A 15365-nucleotide genomic window follows, 5' to 3' on the forward strand; every position below is an offset into this window, starting at 1 on the left:
ATTTAAATTACTAATAAAATTTGCCAGGTTCCTAGAAATGAGAGCAGCTCCATCCAACGTGGGATGAATGCCGTCTCTCCTCATAAGACCAGGTTTTCCCCAGAAAGTTTGCCAATTATTAACGAAACCCACATCGTTTGCTGGACACCACCAGGACAGCCAGCGATTAAATGATGACATGCGGCTAAACATGTCATCAGTGGTCAGATTTGGGAGGGGTCCAGAGAAAACTACGGAGTCAATAACCGGAGTTTTATCCTCAGCGGGTGTGTCGCTGAGTGGGGAAAAGCAGTTGGAAACGTGAACAGGCTGGTGGTGAGCTGTGGGCTTCGGCTTGGAGCTATGCCTCTGGCGAACAGTTACCCAACCTCCCGGCTGAACAGAGGCTAAGGCTACGCTATGTGGCTCTGCACTGGCTACAGGGGGCTGTCTAACTACCACAGCTACTGAATGGTTTTCCATGGTGCGGAGCCGCGCTGCTAATTCACTAAGCCTCGCCTCCAACGCAACAAATAAGCTACACTTATTACAATTAAAAAGAGGCAGAGGCATAACTGAACATTTGGCACACCGAGCAAGAAAGAGCAGAGGGAGAAGCCATCGCTAACTGTAAAGCTAATGTAGCTACCAAGGCTGGTAACGTGCAAACAACAGCTAAGAGATTAGCAAGAAAGTCGTAGAAAGGAGGAGAGCTATAAGTGCTATAAGTGTGGGTTAAGACTTGAAGTAGACGTTAAAGCAACTGAAGTGAGAAAGCAGAAAGCAGGCTAGTAGAATTCACCAGAGCAGTACAGAGACGCTGTCACAGAAACACCGGAAATGACACAACTCGCTTACCGCAATACGTCAGCACGTCAGCAGCCTCACATGGATGTAGCTACCTATGAGGAGCATTTCATCTGCACTTTCTTGTTATTGTTTTTTGCGGTTTATTTATTTATTTGGACTCTCGGATTATTTTTATATAAACTTTTTATACACGTACATTTTAAAATTAGGTTTATATTACATATTTTTTCATAAACATATGAGAACATTAAAAAGAAGGGGGAAAAAACAGAAAAGAGGAGTATTGAGGTTATGATGGTTTAAAATTGTGTCTGTATTGCCAAGACTGCACTGTTTTTATTTTCTTGGATTATTTGTAAGCATTGGCAATGTCTTGATTGTATGCAATACTTCTGAAAATAAAAAGAAAGTTGCAAAAAAAAAAAGAGAAAACTACAATTCCCTATGACTGCGCCATGCAGCTTGATACATATCAGCAACATAGTTGTAGTTCTTCTGATTTACAAAGTAGGGTTCTAAATAGGGTTGTAAAAAGATATGTCTACTGAATATATCTAATATCTAGTAAAGCCGAACTAGTAAATACACTGCACCTAGATGAAATATGTTAAGAAAAAGCAAGGATGTTGGCTAATTTCAAATATTTTAGCTAATACTCTAGAAACGGTGTTTTTGGGACGTTAGGCTTTTGCGGCTTGTAAAATAGAGTTGTAAAATAGGGTCATAAAGAGATAGATCTACTGAATATATCAAATATCTAGTACAGCTGAACTATCATGTTATTATTATTATTATTATTATTATTATTATTGTTATCATTATTATTATTATTATTATTGGTGGGAAATTACAACAGAGTTATACTTTAGTGTTTTTGTGTGTATCCAGGACATTGTTGAATCAGGGAATCTGTGTGTCCACCACGACAAAGGATCCTAATTGACTTTACATTGGCATTGTTTCCGTGGTACCGACACGTAATTTCAACCCATTACATGCTGCCACCACGGAATACAGTGTTAAGGGGTCGTGGTCAGTTCACGTATCTCTGTGAGATCAGGTTGAACTGGGGCTAACCGGTGCTTCCTCCTCAGGCTCCACTTCACTCAGCTGCCCGACAGACCCGTTGCTTCTTCCCACTTTAACCTGAATAACAAACCGGGGCTAGCTGGGAGGCTAGCGGAGCATTAGCCGCAGCATGACCGGAAGAAAGCACAGCCAGTTAGCCTGCAGCGGGTTTGTCGGGCAGCTGAGTGAAGTGGAGCCTGCGGAGGAAACACCGGGACCATCTGGATGTAATAGTCCGTGGAGGTGCTGCGGTGCTCGGCTGCACAGATAGGAAACCCCTCGGCTGACAGGATGTACCACTCTCTCACTCTGCTACTTTGTTTATCTCATATATTCCTCGGACTTCTGGTTTCCCTTTTGGAGTTATTTCCTCTTACGCAGGCGCAGAACATACATGCTAGTTGGCCATCGGATGTAGTCTTTGTAGTGTGTTCTTTGATGTGTCAGCACCTTTAAAGAAATGAGCATGCGCAACAGCTGAGAGCACGATGAACGCCGAGCTCTGACAATTTTGTTTAATTGTGGTGCTTAATATGTACAAAGGGTCCTTAAAGTTGGAGATCATAATACTGGGAGTTTTGGTAGTGATATGGGCCCCAAAAAAGAGAAAGTGCAACCCAAAAAAGACAATAACGACTATGTGAAAGTCACTCACCAGGTGAAACAAAGCGGAAGAATGGCAGGTGAGCAAGACGCGAAGGAGTTGTCGGAGTTGATACGCTCGATAATGAGAGAAGAGATAAGTGTGGTGGTGACAAAGCTTGATGCCATCACAGAAGATATTTCTGCTTGCATACAAAGACTGGATGCAGTGGATGAAACTTTGTCGGAGATGGATGGTCGAATCACAGTGTTGGAGACGGCATGCGAGTCGCTGCATAAAGCCAACGCAGCGCTGAAAGAAAAAGCGGAACGGCTCGAAACGCAAAGCCGTAGATGTAATCTTCGTGTCTTTGGTGTGCCAGATGAGATTGAAAAGGGCAATCCAACCAGCTACATGAACTCGCTGTTTAAGGAACTGTTCAAGGATAAATTGATGGCTGAGCCGGAGGTGGAAATAGCGCACCGGACTGGCACGGCAAGAGTGGGCGGCAGGCCTATGGTTGTGCGCCTTCGAAAGTTTTCAATAAAAGAAGAAATCCTAAAAGTGGTGAAAGGGGAGCGTGTGTTACACAGTCGTGGAATGAAGCTGAAGATTTTTCCAGATTTGACGACAGAAGTGGCCAGGAAACGAGCCAGTTTCTGGGAGATTAGAGGCAAATTGAAGAACGCAGCGGTGAGACATGGCATCATCCACCCAGCGACGCTGATACTAACTTTTAAAGGCGAGACTAAAAAGTTCACAGAGCCAAGTGAGGCTGAGACGTACTACAAAACTGTGATCGAGCCTGGGTTAAAGCGCACGAGTTCAGTTCACTGACTGGTTGTTTATTCGGCCTGAGAAATTAAATTGTGTTGACATGTTATGGGTGATGAATAAGCACACTAAGCACACAAAAATTGTTATTTACTTTAGAGGATGAATTTGTCATGAGCAGGTGTAGCTCAGTTGATATCTTGTTTCATTACAATGTTGGTAGTTTTGGTTTGTATGAGTGAGTGTGTGAATGTAGTCTGTCAGTGTTTCGACTTTGTAGAAAGTCAGCTTAAAAAAATAAGAAGAATTACAGCACAAATGTTTTATGGGTAAAGATAATATTTTGTTTCAAAAAGGAGGGTTTAAAATAGCTCATTTGAATGTGTGTAGTCTAAGGAATAAAGTAAATGATGTTGCAGATATTTTAAACGATCATAATTTACAGGTATTGACACTGTCAGAAACACATTTAGATTCATCCATAAATAATCCTATATTAAATATACATGGTTATAATATTTATAGATTGGATCGTAATTTACATGGGGGAGGTGTAGCATGCTACGTTCAAAACAATATTCCAGTCAAAGTAAGAACTGATCTTATAATCACTGGTATTGAAGTGCTTTGGTTAGAGCTACACTTACCTCATTTGAAGCCTGTTATAATCGGATGTTGTTACAGACCACCAAATTCTGCTATATTGTATCTGGACCAAATATGTGAAATGCTTGACCGGGCCTGTGATAGTGGACTAGAACTGTATTTTTTAGGAGATTTAAACATAGATTGGAAATCTGAAACTTGTGCTTTAAGAAATAAGTTATTTTCTGTTGCTAATACTTGTAATTTGTCACAACTTGTGAGAAACTTTACAAGAGTGCATTTAAAGACTGATGGGTCATACTCTGCAACAATCTGATGTAGTTACTATTTCAGTGGGTTGCAGTGACCACAATTTAATTGTAGTTAAAAGGAAAACGAAGATATCTAAACCAGGACAAAAATTTATTTATAAAAGAACTTTTAAATACTTTAAAGAGAATGATTTTGTAGCGGAAGTTAGCAACATAGATTGGTCGAAAGTAATACAAGAAAGTGATCCATGCAAGGCTGTGATGGTCTTTGACAATCTGATACTACAGGTGATGGATAAATATGCACCGATGAGAAAACAAGCAGTAAAAAATGTATCTGCTCCTTGTTTGGATCAAGAGCTGAGGGATTATATGAAACAAAGGGATAAAGCCAAAATAGAGGCGACTAAAACAAATGATATAATACAGTGGGATCAATATCGGAAAGTACGGAATGTAGTTACTAAAATGAATAAATGTAAAAAACGTTTGTATTATCAAAAAAAGTTGCATGATGCTAAATTTGATAGTGCAAAAGTATGGGGAACCCTAAATGAATTAATGGGAAGGAAAACGAGAATGACTCCTACATTTTTGGAGGGGGATGGAATGTATCTCTCTAAACCAAAGGAAATTGCTAATTATTTGTGTCACTTTTTTAAAAATAAAATTCACGGACTAAGAAATTCTACAGAGTTAACGCAAGATGAGAATACTTCATACAGATTAATTAAAAATAATATAATGTTGAACAAAAACTGTACATTCAGATTTGTAGAAATTACAGAGGATCAGGTAAAAAAGTTATTTCTGGAAAGTAAAATTAAGCCCTCGGGCATTGATAATATTGAGATTAAATTGTTAAAGTTGGTATCAGAATTAATTTCTTTACCTGTTTGTTACATTATTAATTTGAGTCTACAGAGAAGTATTTTTCCATCACAATGGAAGGTGGCAAAAATTAGTCCACTTATTAAAAATAATAAAGAACTATTTTCAGGACAAAATAGTAGGCCAATAAGTTTGTTGCCTGCGTTAGGTAAAATCATGGAAAAAGTATTTTACGATCAAATACAAAAATATTTTACAGATAATAGGTTGAATACGGTTTATCAACATGCATATAAAACGGGTCACTCCACTACAACTGCACTTATTCAGATCACAGATCATTGGTTAGAGGAAATAGACAAAAATAATTTGATTGGCACAGTATTCATAGATTTGAGTGCAGTTTTTGATGTTCTGGATCACAAAATGTTATTAAATAAGTTACATTGTTATGGATTTGATATACTAGCCTTAAAATGGATAGAGAGTTATCTCAGCAATCGAGAGTTTAGAGTGTATTTTAACGGTAGTTACTCTGAAGTTGGACAGATAGACTGTGGGGTACCCCAGGGCAGCTGTCTGGGCCCCCTTTTGTTTTCTATCTTTACAAACGATTTTCCTTTGGTGTTAAAACACTCAACCATGGCTATGTATGCAGATGACACTACACTATATGTGTTTGCAAAAACAATAGATCAAGTTAACAATATATTAACGGATGAATTGGCCTTGGTTGCACAATGGATTAAGGCTAATAAATTAATTATTAATATTGGAAAAACAAAATGTATGGTGATTGGCTCAAAGTATAATTTGAAAAGGACATCAAGATTGCACTTAATGTTAGGGAATATTGTCCTTGAACAAGTTGAAGAAACCAAATTACTAGGTATTGTGGTGGATGCAAATTTGTCTTGGACAAATCAAGTTGATTATATTCTGCAGAAAATGGGGAGAAGCATGGGGGCAATAAAGCAGTGTAGAAAATGTATTCCACAGCGACTGACCAAACAACTTGTTCAATCAGTAGTACTTTCTTATTTAGATTATGCAGCAGTTGTATGGTCAAATACGAATGAAAATAATTTAAATAAGCTGCAAGTCGCTCAAAACAAAGCGCGACTTGTGCTGAACTGCCCATATAGAACTAATGTACTAACAATGCATGACAACTTGGCTTGGTTAATAGTTAAATGTAGACTCAAATATATGTTATTGACATTTATCAGGAATATTATTGTCACAAAAGTGCCAGAAATTATCTACAGTAAATTGTCATTTTTTTCAGATAATCACATTTATGGTACACGTCAGTCTATTAAAGCAAGGTGCATATTGCCCCGATGTAGAACAAACCAAATGCAGCGGACTGTGTTTTATCGAGCCATGGTTGAATGGAATGCATTACCTGTTTTTCTGGTATTGGAAAATAGCAAAATATGTTTTCGGAAAAAGTTGAAAGTTTTTTTGGTCACACAGTGATGGACACTTGGACAAATATATGAATGGAGGATTTGTTCTAATGAGCTATAGTTGTGTTGTAAATATTGTTAAGATCACCAATGGCTATTGTTAATTAGTCTAAAGAGCAATTTACTTGATCAGTAGTAGTATTATTTATTTATTTATTTATTTATTTATTTATTTATTTATTATGTATTTTTGGATTTGTAATTGGATTTGCTTTTGTACTTTTTTTTTTTTTTTTTTTTTTCTGTCCGAAAGGACATATTATGCAAAACTAGGTTATTGTTGTTTTTGACTTGTGTGTGTGCGTGTGTGTGTGTGTGGGTGAAAAATGTAAAATGAAATATTTGTAATGAAATTGGAGGAGACCCCAGGAAGAATAGCTCCTGGATTGGTTCAAGAGCTAATGGGGTTCTCAATAAAGTCAAAGTCAAAGTCAAAGAACAGGTTGAAGTTGTTGGTTTTGTCCACGTCACCATCCATAACCTGGCTATTCTTCTTTGAATAGCCTGTGATGTACTTCATTCCCTTCCACACCTCTCTGATGTTGTTCTGCTGCAGCTTACTTTCCAACTTTCTTTTGTAGTCCACCTTTGCCTGTCACAGTCTCTCCTTCAGCTCATGTTGAACCTCACTGAGCCTCTCCTTGTCCCCTTGCTTGAACGCCAGCTTTTTCTGATTGAGGAGCCCTTTGACGTTAAGCCAGGGTGTATTATTGGGGAAGCAGCGTACAGTCTTTACTGGCATCACAGTCTTCCTGCAGAAGTTTATATATTCTGTTAAAATACTCACCCTACTGTCTATGTCCATGTTATTGTCCTGTGGCTCCAGTAGTACAGTCCAGTCTGAGACTGAGGGACTCACTGGTCTCCAGGGACCACTTTCTGACTAAGCGGGTGTTAACAGGCAACTTTAATACACAGGGTTTGTATGTGGGCTGGAGAAAGACCAGATTATGATCTGATCTGATCTGCCGTGAGATGGTAGGGCAGAGGCACAGTAGGCGTCCTTGCCATTTCTATAAAACAAATCCAGTGTCTTATTCTCCCTGGTGGGACAGGTGTGTCATGTCCCTGTCTGCATACACAGTAGAGAAGCCCGTTAGATTCACACAGCTGTCAGGCACGTTGTCATTCAGCCACATCTGCGCGAAGCAGATCAGACTACACTCCCTGTAGAGTTGGCTCCTCACCAATGCCAGCAGTTTATCACACTTGTTGGATAGTGAGTTTACATTCCCGACTATTACCAATGGCAGGAAAGGCTTGTATTTCCACCTCCTAGCCTTTAGCTTTGCTCCTGCTCTGCAGCCTCAGAACGGCTTCCTCAACTCGGCCGGTATCGGGTGTTTAACTCCATAAGTCATTTCTCTCAGAGCCAGAAGATCATCCCTCATGTACACAACTTTACTCATCACATTTGAAAAATTAACAATCATTAAAAAAGAAAAGACACACTCAAAAATTACTTAAAAAACAGGAGCTACTTAGACTTGCTGCCACTCTAACTGGCACATCATTCATAAAAAATAATAATAATAATAATAATAATAATAATGAGTATACATTATGAGTAACGAGTAGACTTTGCAGAGTCATTCCTGTGGGCTATGGCAACACTAAACCCCTGCGCTTGCCTGAGGAGAGCTAAATGCACAAACCCGTTATTTTTAAATATCCCATGGAGAGAGACTCTCACTGCAGCCTGTTCTGTATTTTTTCTATTGCTAACATGGCGAACCCTGCTAAACACATCATATGGCTAACAGTGCAAACAATTTAATCAATGGTGCTGTGAATAAAGCTCCTGCTGGGTAAAGGGAACCTTGTCTCTGCCTGAGCAGAACTAACAGCTACGTAACACCTTGGACTATTCACATAAAGTGTTACCCATAGCAGGCCTGGTCAGTAGTGCTAACATTTGAAGCAGCCTTTGTATCAGAAGGTGTAGTTCTAGAAGTGAAGCTCTTAAAGGCCATATAATATTTATGGCCCTAGTCCCAGTGGGAAAGAGGCAGCCAGTAGGTTTGGTATAGCTCATGCAATCGGCACTGGATCTTTTCCTGGGGCAGCAGAGGCTGCTCTGCTGCAAATGAGGCCACACAGGCACACAGACAGTCATACAGGCAAGCAGCTTTACTCTCTCAGACCACAGTAACTGGTTTTAAAACAAATGGAAAGACTGTTTATGACACAGCCCAGACTGCCTTCTCAAGCAGCGGTTTATCCTTGTCTCATTCCTAGCCCTCAACAGTAGAGTAGGCGACATACACTGCTGCCAGAGTTTTGGCGGTTAGTGGCGTTGCCCACTCCTGCTGACAAAAAGGGTGCCATTGTGGGATACACCACATGCTGCAGGACCACGTTGAAACCCTTGTCTGAGCAAAAAGGCAGAGCATGTCATGGGTAGTGGGTAGGGTAGGGCTCCATGCAGTTTCTTCTCCTTGAAGAGACCTGCCGGTCATTCTTTTCATCTTACTCTGGCCAGGACTTTGATGGAGCTTTCCAGCCTACTAGCTCTGAGCCGGGGTATGGCGGTAAGGCTTGATGAAATGCAGCCACTGTTTACACTGCTTCCTGGGGAGCGAGAGACAGGCAGTGCAGGAGCTGGTCTCCAGATGATGCCAACCCAGGCAGAGTCAGTGCAACTTGTGGGCATCCAAAAGAGACATGGACATGGCACAGGTGAGGCAAAGCTTGTTGTCAGTCTTTGTAGAAGTTGAGTAGAGCAGAGAAAACTGTGACACCGTAGGGTGACAGAAAACTCAAGATCTGTTCTCAAGGCAGTGTGCCTCAGAGGGGTAAACCAATAACAAAACCTCTTCGACTACGCACAAAATGAAACCAGAAAATCTAAGGCATCCAGTCTGTAAGGGCAAGTTCTCTCCTGTATTTTGGTCTTAGAATCAACAGAAATGGCTTCAAAATAGCGAAACACCATGGTAGCCTCATTATTCTTCAGTCAAAATGTATCTTTAGGTTGTGAAATTAATCAGGAAGCATGAAAAACCAAAGTTCACTCAAGTTCTGCTCTTTACATTACAAATGTGTACAGACCAGAGAATACATACCCCCTTTCCCCCAAACAAAGATGTCTGCAACCTCGTGGCAATATGTCACATTAGTAACCACTTAAACATAGCAATTGTGTACATAGTTGTGTACTTAATAGTCCAAAGAGAAAACCTTGGTTCACTGGTAACTGGGCTTCACAAATATGGCCTGCAGAAATATAGTAAACTTTCACCATGGTACAAATAAAAGGAAACAAACTGCAGGAGTGACTGCCCCCTGTTGAACGAATGAATTTCCAGGTCAATTCTCCTCCTGAGCATAGTAGTGCTGACGCGATAATAAAGCCACTGTGACTGATTCATCATAATCCTCTCACAGACCCTGTGGAGTGCCACCAAGGTGTCCAAATACTATCCAAACTGTACTGAAAAAAAGACAGGTATTATGGTTTCCAATGGGAATGTACCAGAATATCAATTCATTATTTGTGTGTGTGTGTGTGTGTGTGTGTGTGTGTGTGTGTGTGTGTGTGTGTGTGTGTGTGTGTGACTTTTTCTCACAGAATAAACACAACCAGATCAGTCAGACTAAAATCCGTGTGGCTTCCACCCTCCTCTTTATCCTGGTTGGCTGCATCTTGTTTGTCACCATCCCAGCTGTGATCTTCAAACACATCGAGGGCTGGACAGCTCTGGATGCAACATATTTTGTTGTCATCACTCTGACAACTGTTGGAATAGGAGACTATGTCGCAGGTGAGAGTTTATCATTCATAGTCAAAGTAGTCAGTAAAGGAAATGTTGTGAATGATCTGATTAGTTTTCTACATGTTATAAAACACTAATACATCAGGACACTTGTCAAAAGTTGAATCAGACTTAGATGACATTTGTAGTGACTGGAGTTGCAGTTTATTTTTATTCCTCCCTGCTGGTGATAACCCTGGCTGGAGGCATTATGCTGTCTTTCTGTCTGTTCGTCCACCTGTCCATCCGTCCATCCATCCCATCCTTGTGAACACAATATCTGAAGAACACCTCAATGGAATTTCTTCAAATTTGCCTCAGGGGAATTTCTTCAAATTTGCCTTGGTCTTGAACTCAACAATTAATGGATTAGTTTTTGGTGGTCATAAGTCAAAGGTCAAGGTCACTGTGACCTTCTCTGTCTCATTGTTCTGAACACGATATCTCAAGAACGCCTTAAGGGGATTTCTTAAAAAAATTGGTACAAACATTCATTTGAACTCAGTGATGAACTGACTAGATTTTAGTGGTCAGAGGTCAAGCTCCCTGTGACTTTGGATCCAACTCATTAAACTCATCGTGAATGCAACATCTCAATAACAGCTTTAGGGAATTTCTTCAAATTTGGCACAAATACTCACTTGAACACACACAATTAACTGATTAGATTTTGGTGGTTATAGATCAAAAGTCAAGGTTATGTGACTGCCATTCTCATTCTTGTGAATATGATATGTCAAGAATACCTCAAGTACATTTCTTCAAATTTGGCACAAACGTTCACTCGGACTCAATGATGAAGTGATTAGATTTTGGTGGTCACAGGTCAAGGTCAATGCTTTATGTCAAGAACACCGTGACAAAATTTCTTCTAATTTGACACAAATGTCAACTTGGACTGAAGAATAAACCGATTAGAATTTTATGATCAAAGCTGAAAGATGAAGGTCAGTGTGACCTCACCCATAACTCAAGAATCCATATGGTAATTATTACAAAACTCAACAGTCTAATAGAATCAAATTATGGAGTGATGACATTTTATATCCAAAAGGTCAGCTTCACTGTGACATCATAACGTTATGCATAAAACACTATCTCAGAAATTTATTGTATAGACCTTCTGTGCTGTTGGGGGAAGATGTGTGAGAAGCATCAATCAATCAATCAATCAATCAATTTTATTTATAAAGCCCAATATCACAAATCACAATTTGCCTCACAGGGCTATACAGCATACGACATCCCTCTGTCCTTAAGACCCTCACAGCGGATAAGGAAAAACTCCCCAAAAAAAACGCTTTAACGGGGGAAAAAAAAACGGTAGAAACCTCAGGAAGAGCAACTGAGGAGGGATCCCTCTTCCAGGACGGACAGACGTGCAATAGATGTCGTACAGAACAGATCAGCATAATAAATTAACAGTAATCCATATGACACAATGAGACAGAGAGAGAGAGAGAGAGAGAGAGAGAGAGAGAGATATGCAGGTAATGACAGTAGCTTACAACAACATTAATGAAAGTAATAATATTATAGTTATAGTTCTGGTTACTGCGGTACAATATGTTGAAAGTATGTATTAATACCTGGCAGTATACATGTGTGACAATAATCATATGTGTATAATAACAGAAGAAGTATGACTAATGACTAATGATGGCAGCAGCAGCAGGAGGCATCTGGCGGGACCACGGCAGCAGCACAACCACACACGTCACGCTGTCCAGGCACCGCAGCATCCATTTAATCACAACACAACAACTTGACTGGATCATGCAGGTGTAAAACTGCAAGACTGTAATTCTAGTTTGGTGTGTGTGTGTCTGTGTGTGTGCGTGTGTGCCTGCTTGCAACCGTGCGTGTGCAAAGCATAATTCATTAATGGACTTGTAGTGCTTGTGTTGGTTGACAGTGTCCTCACCTTTAAAGATTGCTGACTTTGACTACAGAACAAAACAAAATCAACCCATCTGTGAATTTCTCATTAGGCTTCATTCCGTGTTCAAGTGGAAAAGTGATGTTTAGTCATTCATGTCTTGTTTTCTTATCAGGGGGAGACAGAAGGATTCAGTACCGGAAGTGGTACAGACCACTGGTGTGGTTCTGGATCCTGGGTGGTCTGGCCTACTTTGCTGCAGTGCTGAATATGATTGGTGACTGGCTGAGAGTGCTGTCCAAAAAGACAAAAGAAGAGGTATGCTCTCATATGAAATGATTAACGCTCATATGATGAAGATGCTGATATTCATGTTATATTCTTGACCAGGGTAGGACAAACTTTGGCATCTTCAGGTTCATCACTTACCAAATATGACTGCAACAACAAAAAATCATGTTTACTACACATAATGTATTATTTTGTTTATGAAGTGACTGATCTTTTAGCCTGTCAATGTTACAGTTTCTGACATTGTGTCCTTTCCCAATCCAATCACAGTTCTGATCAAATTTTTGGTTGGTGGAATATGCTTGATGCCAAGTGTAAGTAATAATGATATTGATAATGATAACTTTAGAAAACTTTATGGTAAAAAAATATGATAAAAATGCATGCTAAAAAATAAAACTAGAAGATTGAGTAAAATCCACTTAAAATAGCAGGCTAAGACAAGATAAAACAACCGTCAGTTAAAAACACATTTCGGGAGAAGGTAATGGTGTAAAGGTGTGTCTTAACATTTTGTTTTAAAGTTTCAACATACGTAGGGCCATTAAGACCCTCAGGTAGACTGTTCCAGAGTTTAGGGGCATAATTAACAAAGGCTGCCTGTCTTTTAGATCTGATATGCAGAGCAATCAAGAGGCTAGAGTCAGAGGATCTTGGGTCCAGCAGGTACATATATCTTCACCATGTCAGACAGATAAGATGGGATAAGGCCATTCAGTGATTTAAAAACTAACAAAAAAATTAAAGTTAATTTTGTGGCAGACAGGTAACAGTGTAATGATTTTAAGATTGCAGTAATATCTATCAATCAATCAATCAATCAATCAATTTTATTTATAAAGCCCAACATCACAAATCACAATTTGCCTTTGGGCTTTACAGCATACAGCATCCCTCTGTCCTTAGGACCCTCGCAGCGGATAAGGAAAAACTCCCCAAAAAAAACCCTTTAATGGGGGAAAAAAAACAGTAGAAACCTCAGGAAGAGCAACTGAGGAGGGATCCCTCTTCCAGGACAGACAGACGTGCAATAGATGTCGTACAGAACAGATCAGCATAATAAATTAACAGTAATCCGTATGACACAATGAGACAGACAGAAAGAGAGACAGAGAGAGAGAGAGAGAGAGAGAGAGAGAGAGAGAGAGAGATGCAGGACAGACGGTGATGACAGTAGCTTACAACAACATTAATAAAAGTAATAATATTATAGTTATGGCTCTGGCTACTGTGGTACAATATGTTGAAAGTATATATTAATATCTGGCAGTATTCATGTGTGACAATAATCATATGTGTATAATGGCAGTAGAAGTATGACTAATGACTAATGATGGCAGCAGCAGCAGGAGGCATCTGGCAGGACCATGGCAGCAGCACAACCACACATGTCACGCTATCCAGGCACCGCTGCGATATGAGTTAATCTGAGAGACAGTGGAGCACAAAGGCTCTGGAGAAGACGCCGAGTTAGTGACATCCAGAATGGCCAAGTTAGCAAGATGCAGTAATAGGATACAAGAGAGAGAGAAAGAGAGAGAGAGAGAGAGACAGAGAGAGTGATTCCATGAAGATGAGCATGAACATGAGCTCCTGAATATTTTTGCTTTTTTGGATGTTTTAAAGTGAGATAAACTACTATTCTTCTAAGAGCTGGAAGAAAACAGAAGAGAAAACCGTTGTTTTTAAAAAAAAATCTACCAAGAAGGAAAAAAAAAACAGCAAAAACCTCAGAAAACAGTGATAGACTGGAAAACAACGGAACCTGCCAAACTGACAGTTAGCCTAACTGTCCAACCAGCAACAAAAAAAAGGTCAAGCAAAGAGGAGGAAAACAGCTGAAGACGCAAGTGAGTGAAACCATCAGAAAGAAAATATAACATTTAAAAAGAGGAAACAAAAAATTGCTGAACACTAAATAAACTTAAGCTAGCATAACACAGCTAGCTGTAAACAAGACCCTTAGCAACTGTTGCCAAGGAATTTAAATAGCAGCAGTTCAACAGCAGCAGAGCCTGATGGAGTCCACCAAAGGCTGTACAGAGGCTGTTCCTCTCCTCTATCCTCCTGATGTAACCAATGAGACTGCCAGGAAGGCATTTAAACAAAAACTGCTAAAAGAAAGACCAGAAACCCTGTTTTCTGATCTTTACAAGACCGGGAGGTCAGCAACCTGATCCTCTTCACAGACCAGCCGCTAGCATGGCACTCTGCCATCAGTGCCCACTACCCCTCTGTCAAAAAGAGGGGATCTGTAACGGCTGGAAAATAAAAATAAAAGAAGCAGAGGATTCAGATACTTTCATGATGACAGTAAACTTATACAAGAATGGGACTATCATAGTGCAGGGGAACCTCAGACTGTTTGAGATGGACTTCCTCCTTATAAAGGAAAGAGCCCAGCAGGAGAGATCTAGCTCCACTGACAGTTCCCAGGTCCCAGCTCCCAGCTGCCTAACTACTGAGCAGCCCCCTGAAGAGAAGGAGCCCACCAGCCCAGAGCAGGTCCAGGACCCCCAGCTGAACCGCACCATCACCGAACTGAAGGTGAAATTCACAGAGCTGGAGAGAGAACTTGTACAACTGAGAGAGCTGATCAGCCAACAGCCATGCCAGCCCACCACAGCTCAGCCTGATCCCTGTACCATCAGCACAGAGCTGGGCATGCTGAGGCAGGACAGGGACAGCTGCAGGAGAGAGCTGAGCCTGCTCAGGACTGAGATCAGAGAGCTGCATCAGGACAGAGAGCAGCGTCTAGCAGCACTGACAGCTCTGACAGAGGAGGTGAAGGAGCTCAGAGGAGAGAGAGAGGAGCACAGCAGAGCACTCACCACTCTGTCAGAACAGCCTCAGGAGAGAGGTGGAGCTACACAGGACCTGGATGAAAAACTAGACCACAACCAGGACCCTGTGAGCAGCCAGGACCCACCAATCCAAGAACCTACCTCCACCCCCAGCTCCACATCCAGCCCACAGACCAGCACCTCCCCTCATTCCACCAGACCAGCACAACAGAGAGAGAAGACAGACATTGTCCTCCTCATCGACTCCAATGGAAAATTCCTA

General features: G+C 40.6%; 1 protein-coding gene across 1 annotated transcript in view; it reads left to right on the top strand.

Moving 5' to 3' along the window:
* kcnk10a (potassium channel, subfamily K, member 10a) overlaps positions 1–15365 on the top strand; it is a 124935-nt gene that overhangs the window by 94651 nt on the left and 14919 nt on the right. The window contains exons 5-6 of the mRNA XM_049590684.1: positions 9946–10138; positions 12184–12326. Coding sequence (XP_049446641.1) covers positions 9946–10138; positions 12184–12326 — 336 coding nt within the window. The remainder of the gene's footprint in view (positions 1–9945; positions 10139–12183; positions 12327–15365) is intronic.

This window comes from Epinephelus fuscoguttatus, linkage group LG11 (genome assembly GCF_011397635.1).
Source record: "Epinephelus fuscoguttatus linkage group LG11, E.fuscoguttatus.final_Chr_v1".
NCBI lineage: Eukaryota > Metazoa > Chordata > Actinopteri > Perciformes > Serranidae > Epinephelus > Epinephelus fuscoguttatus.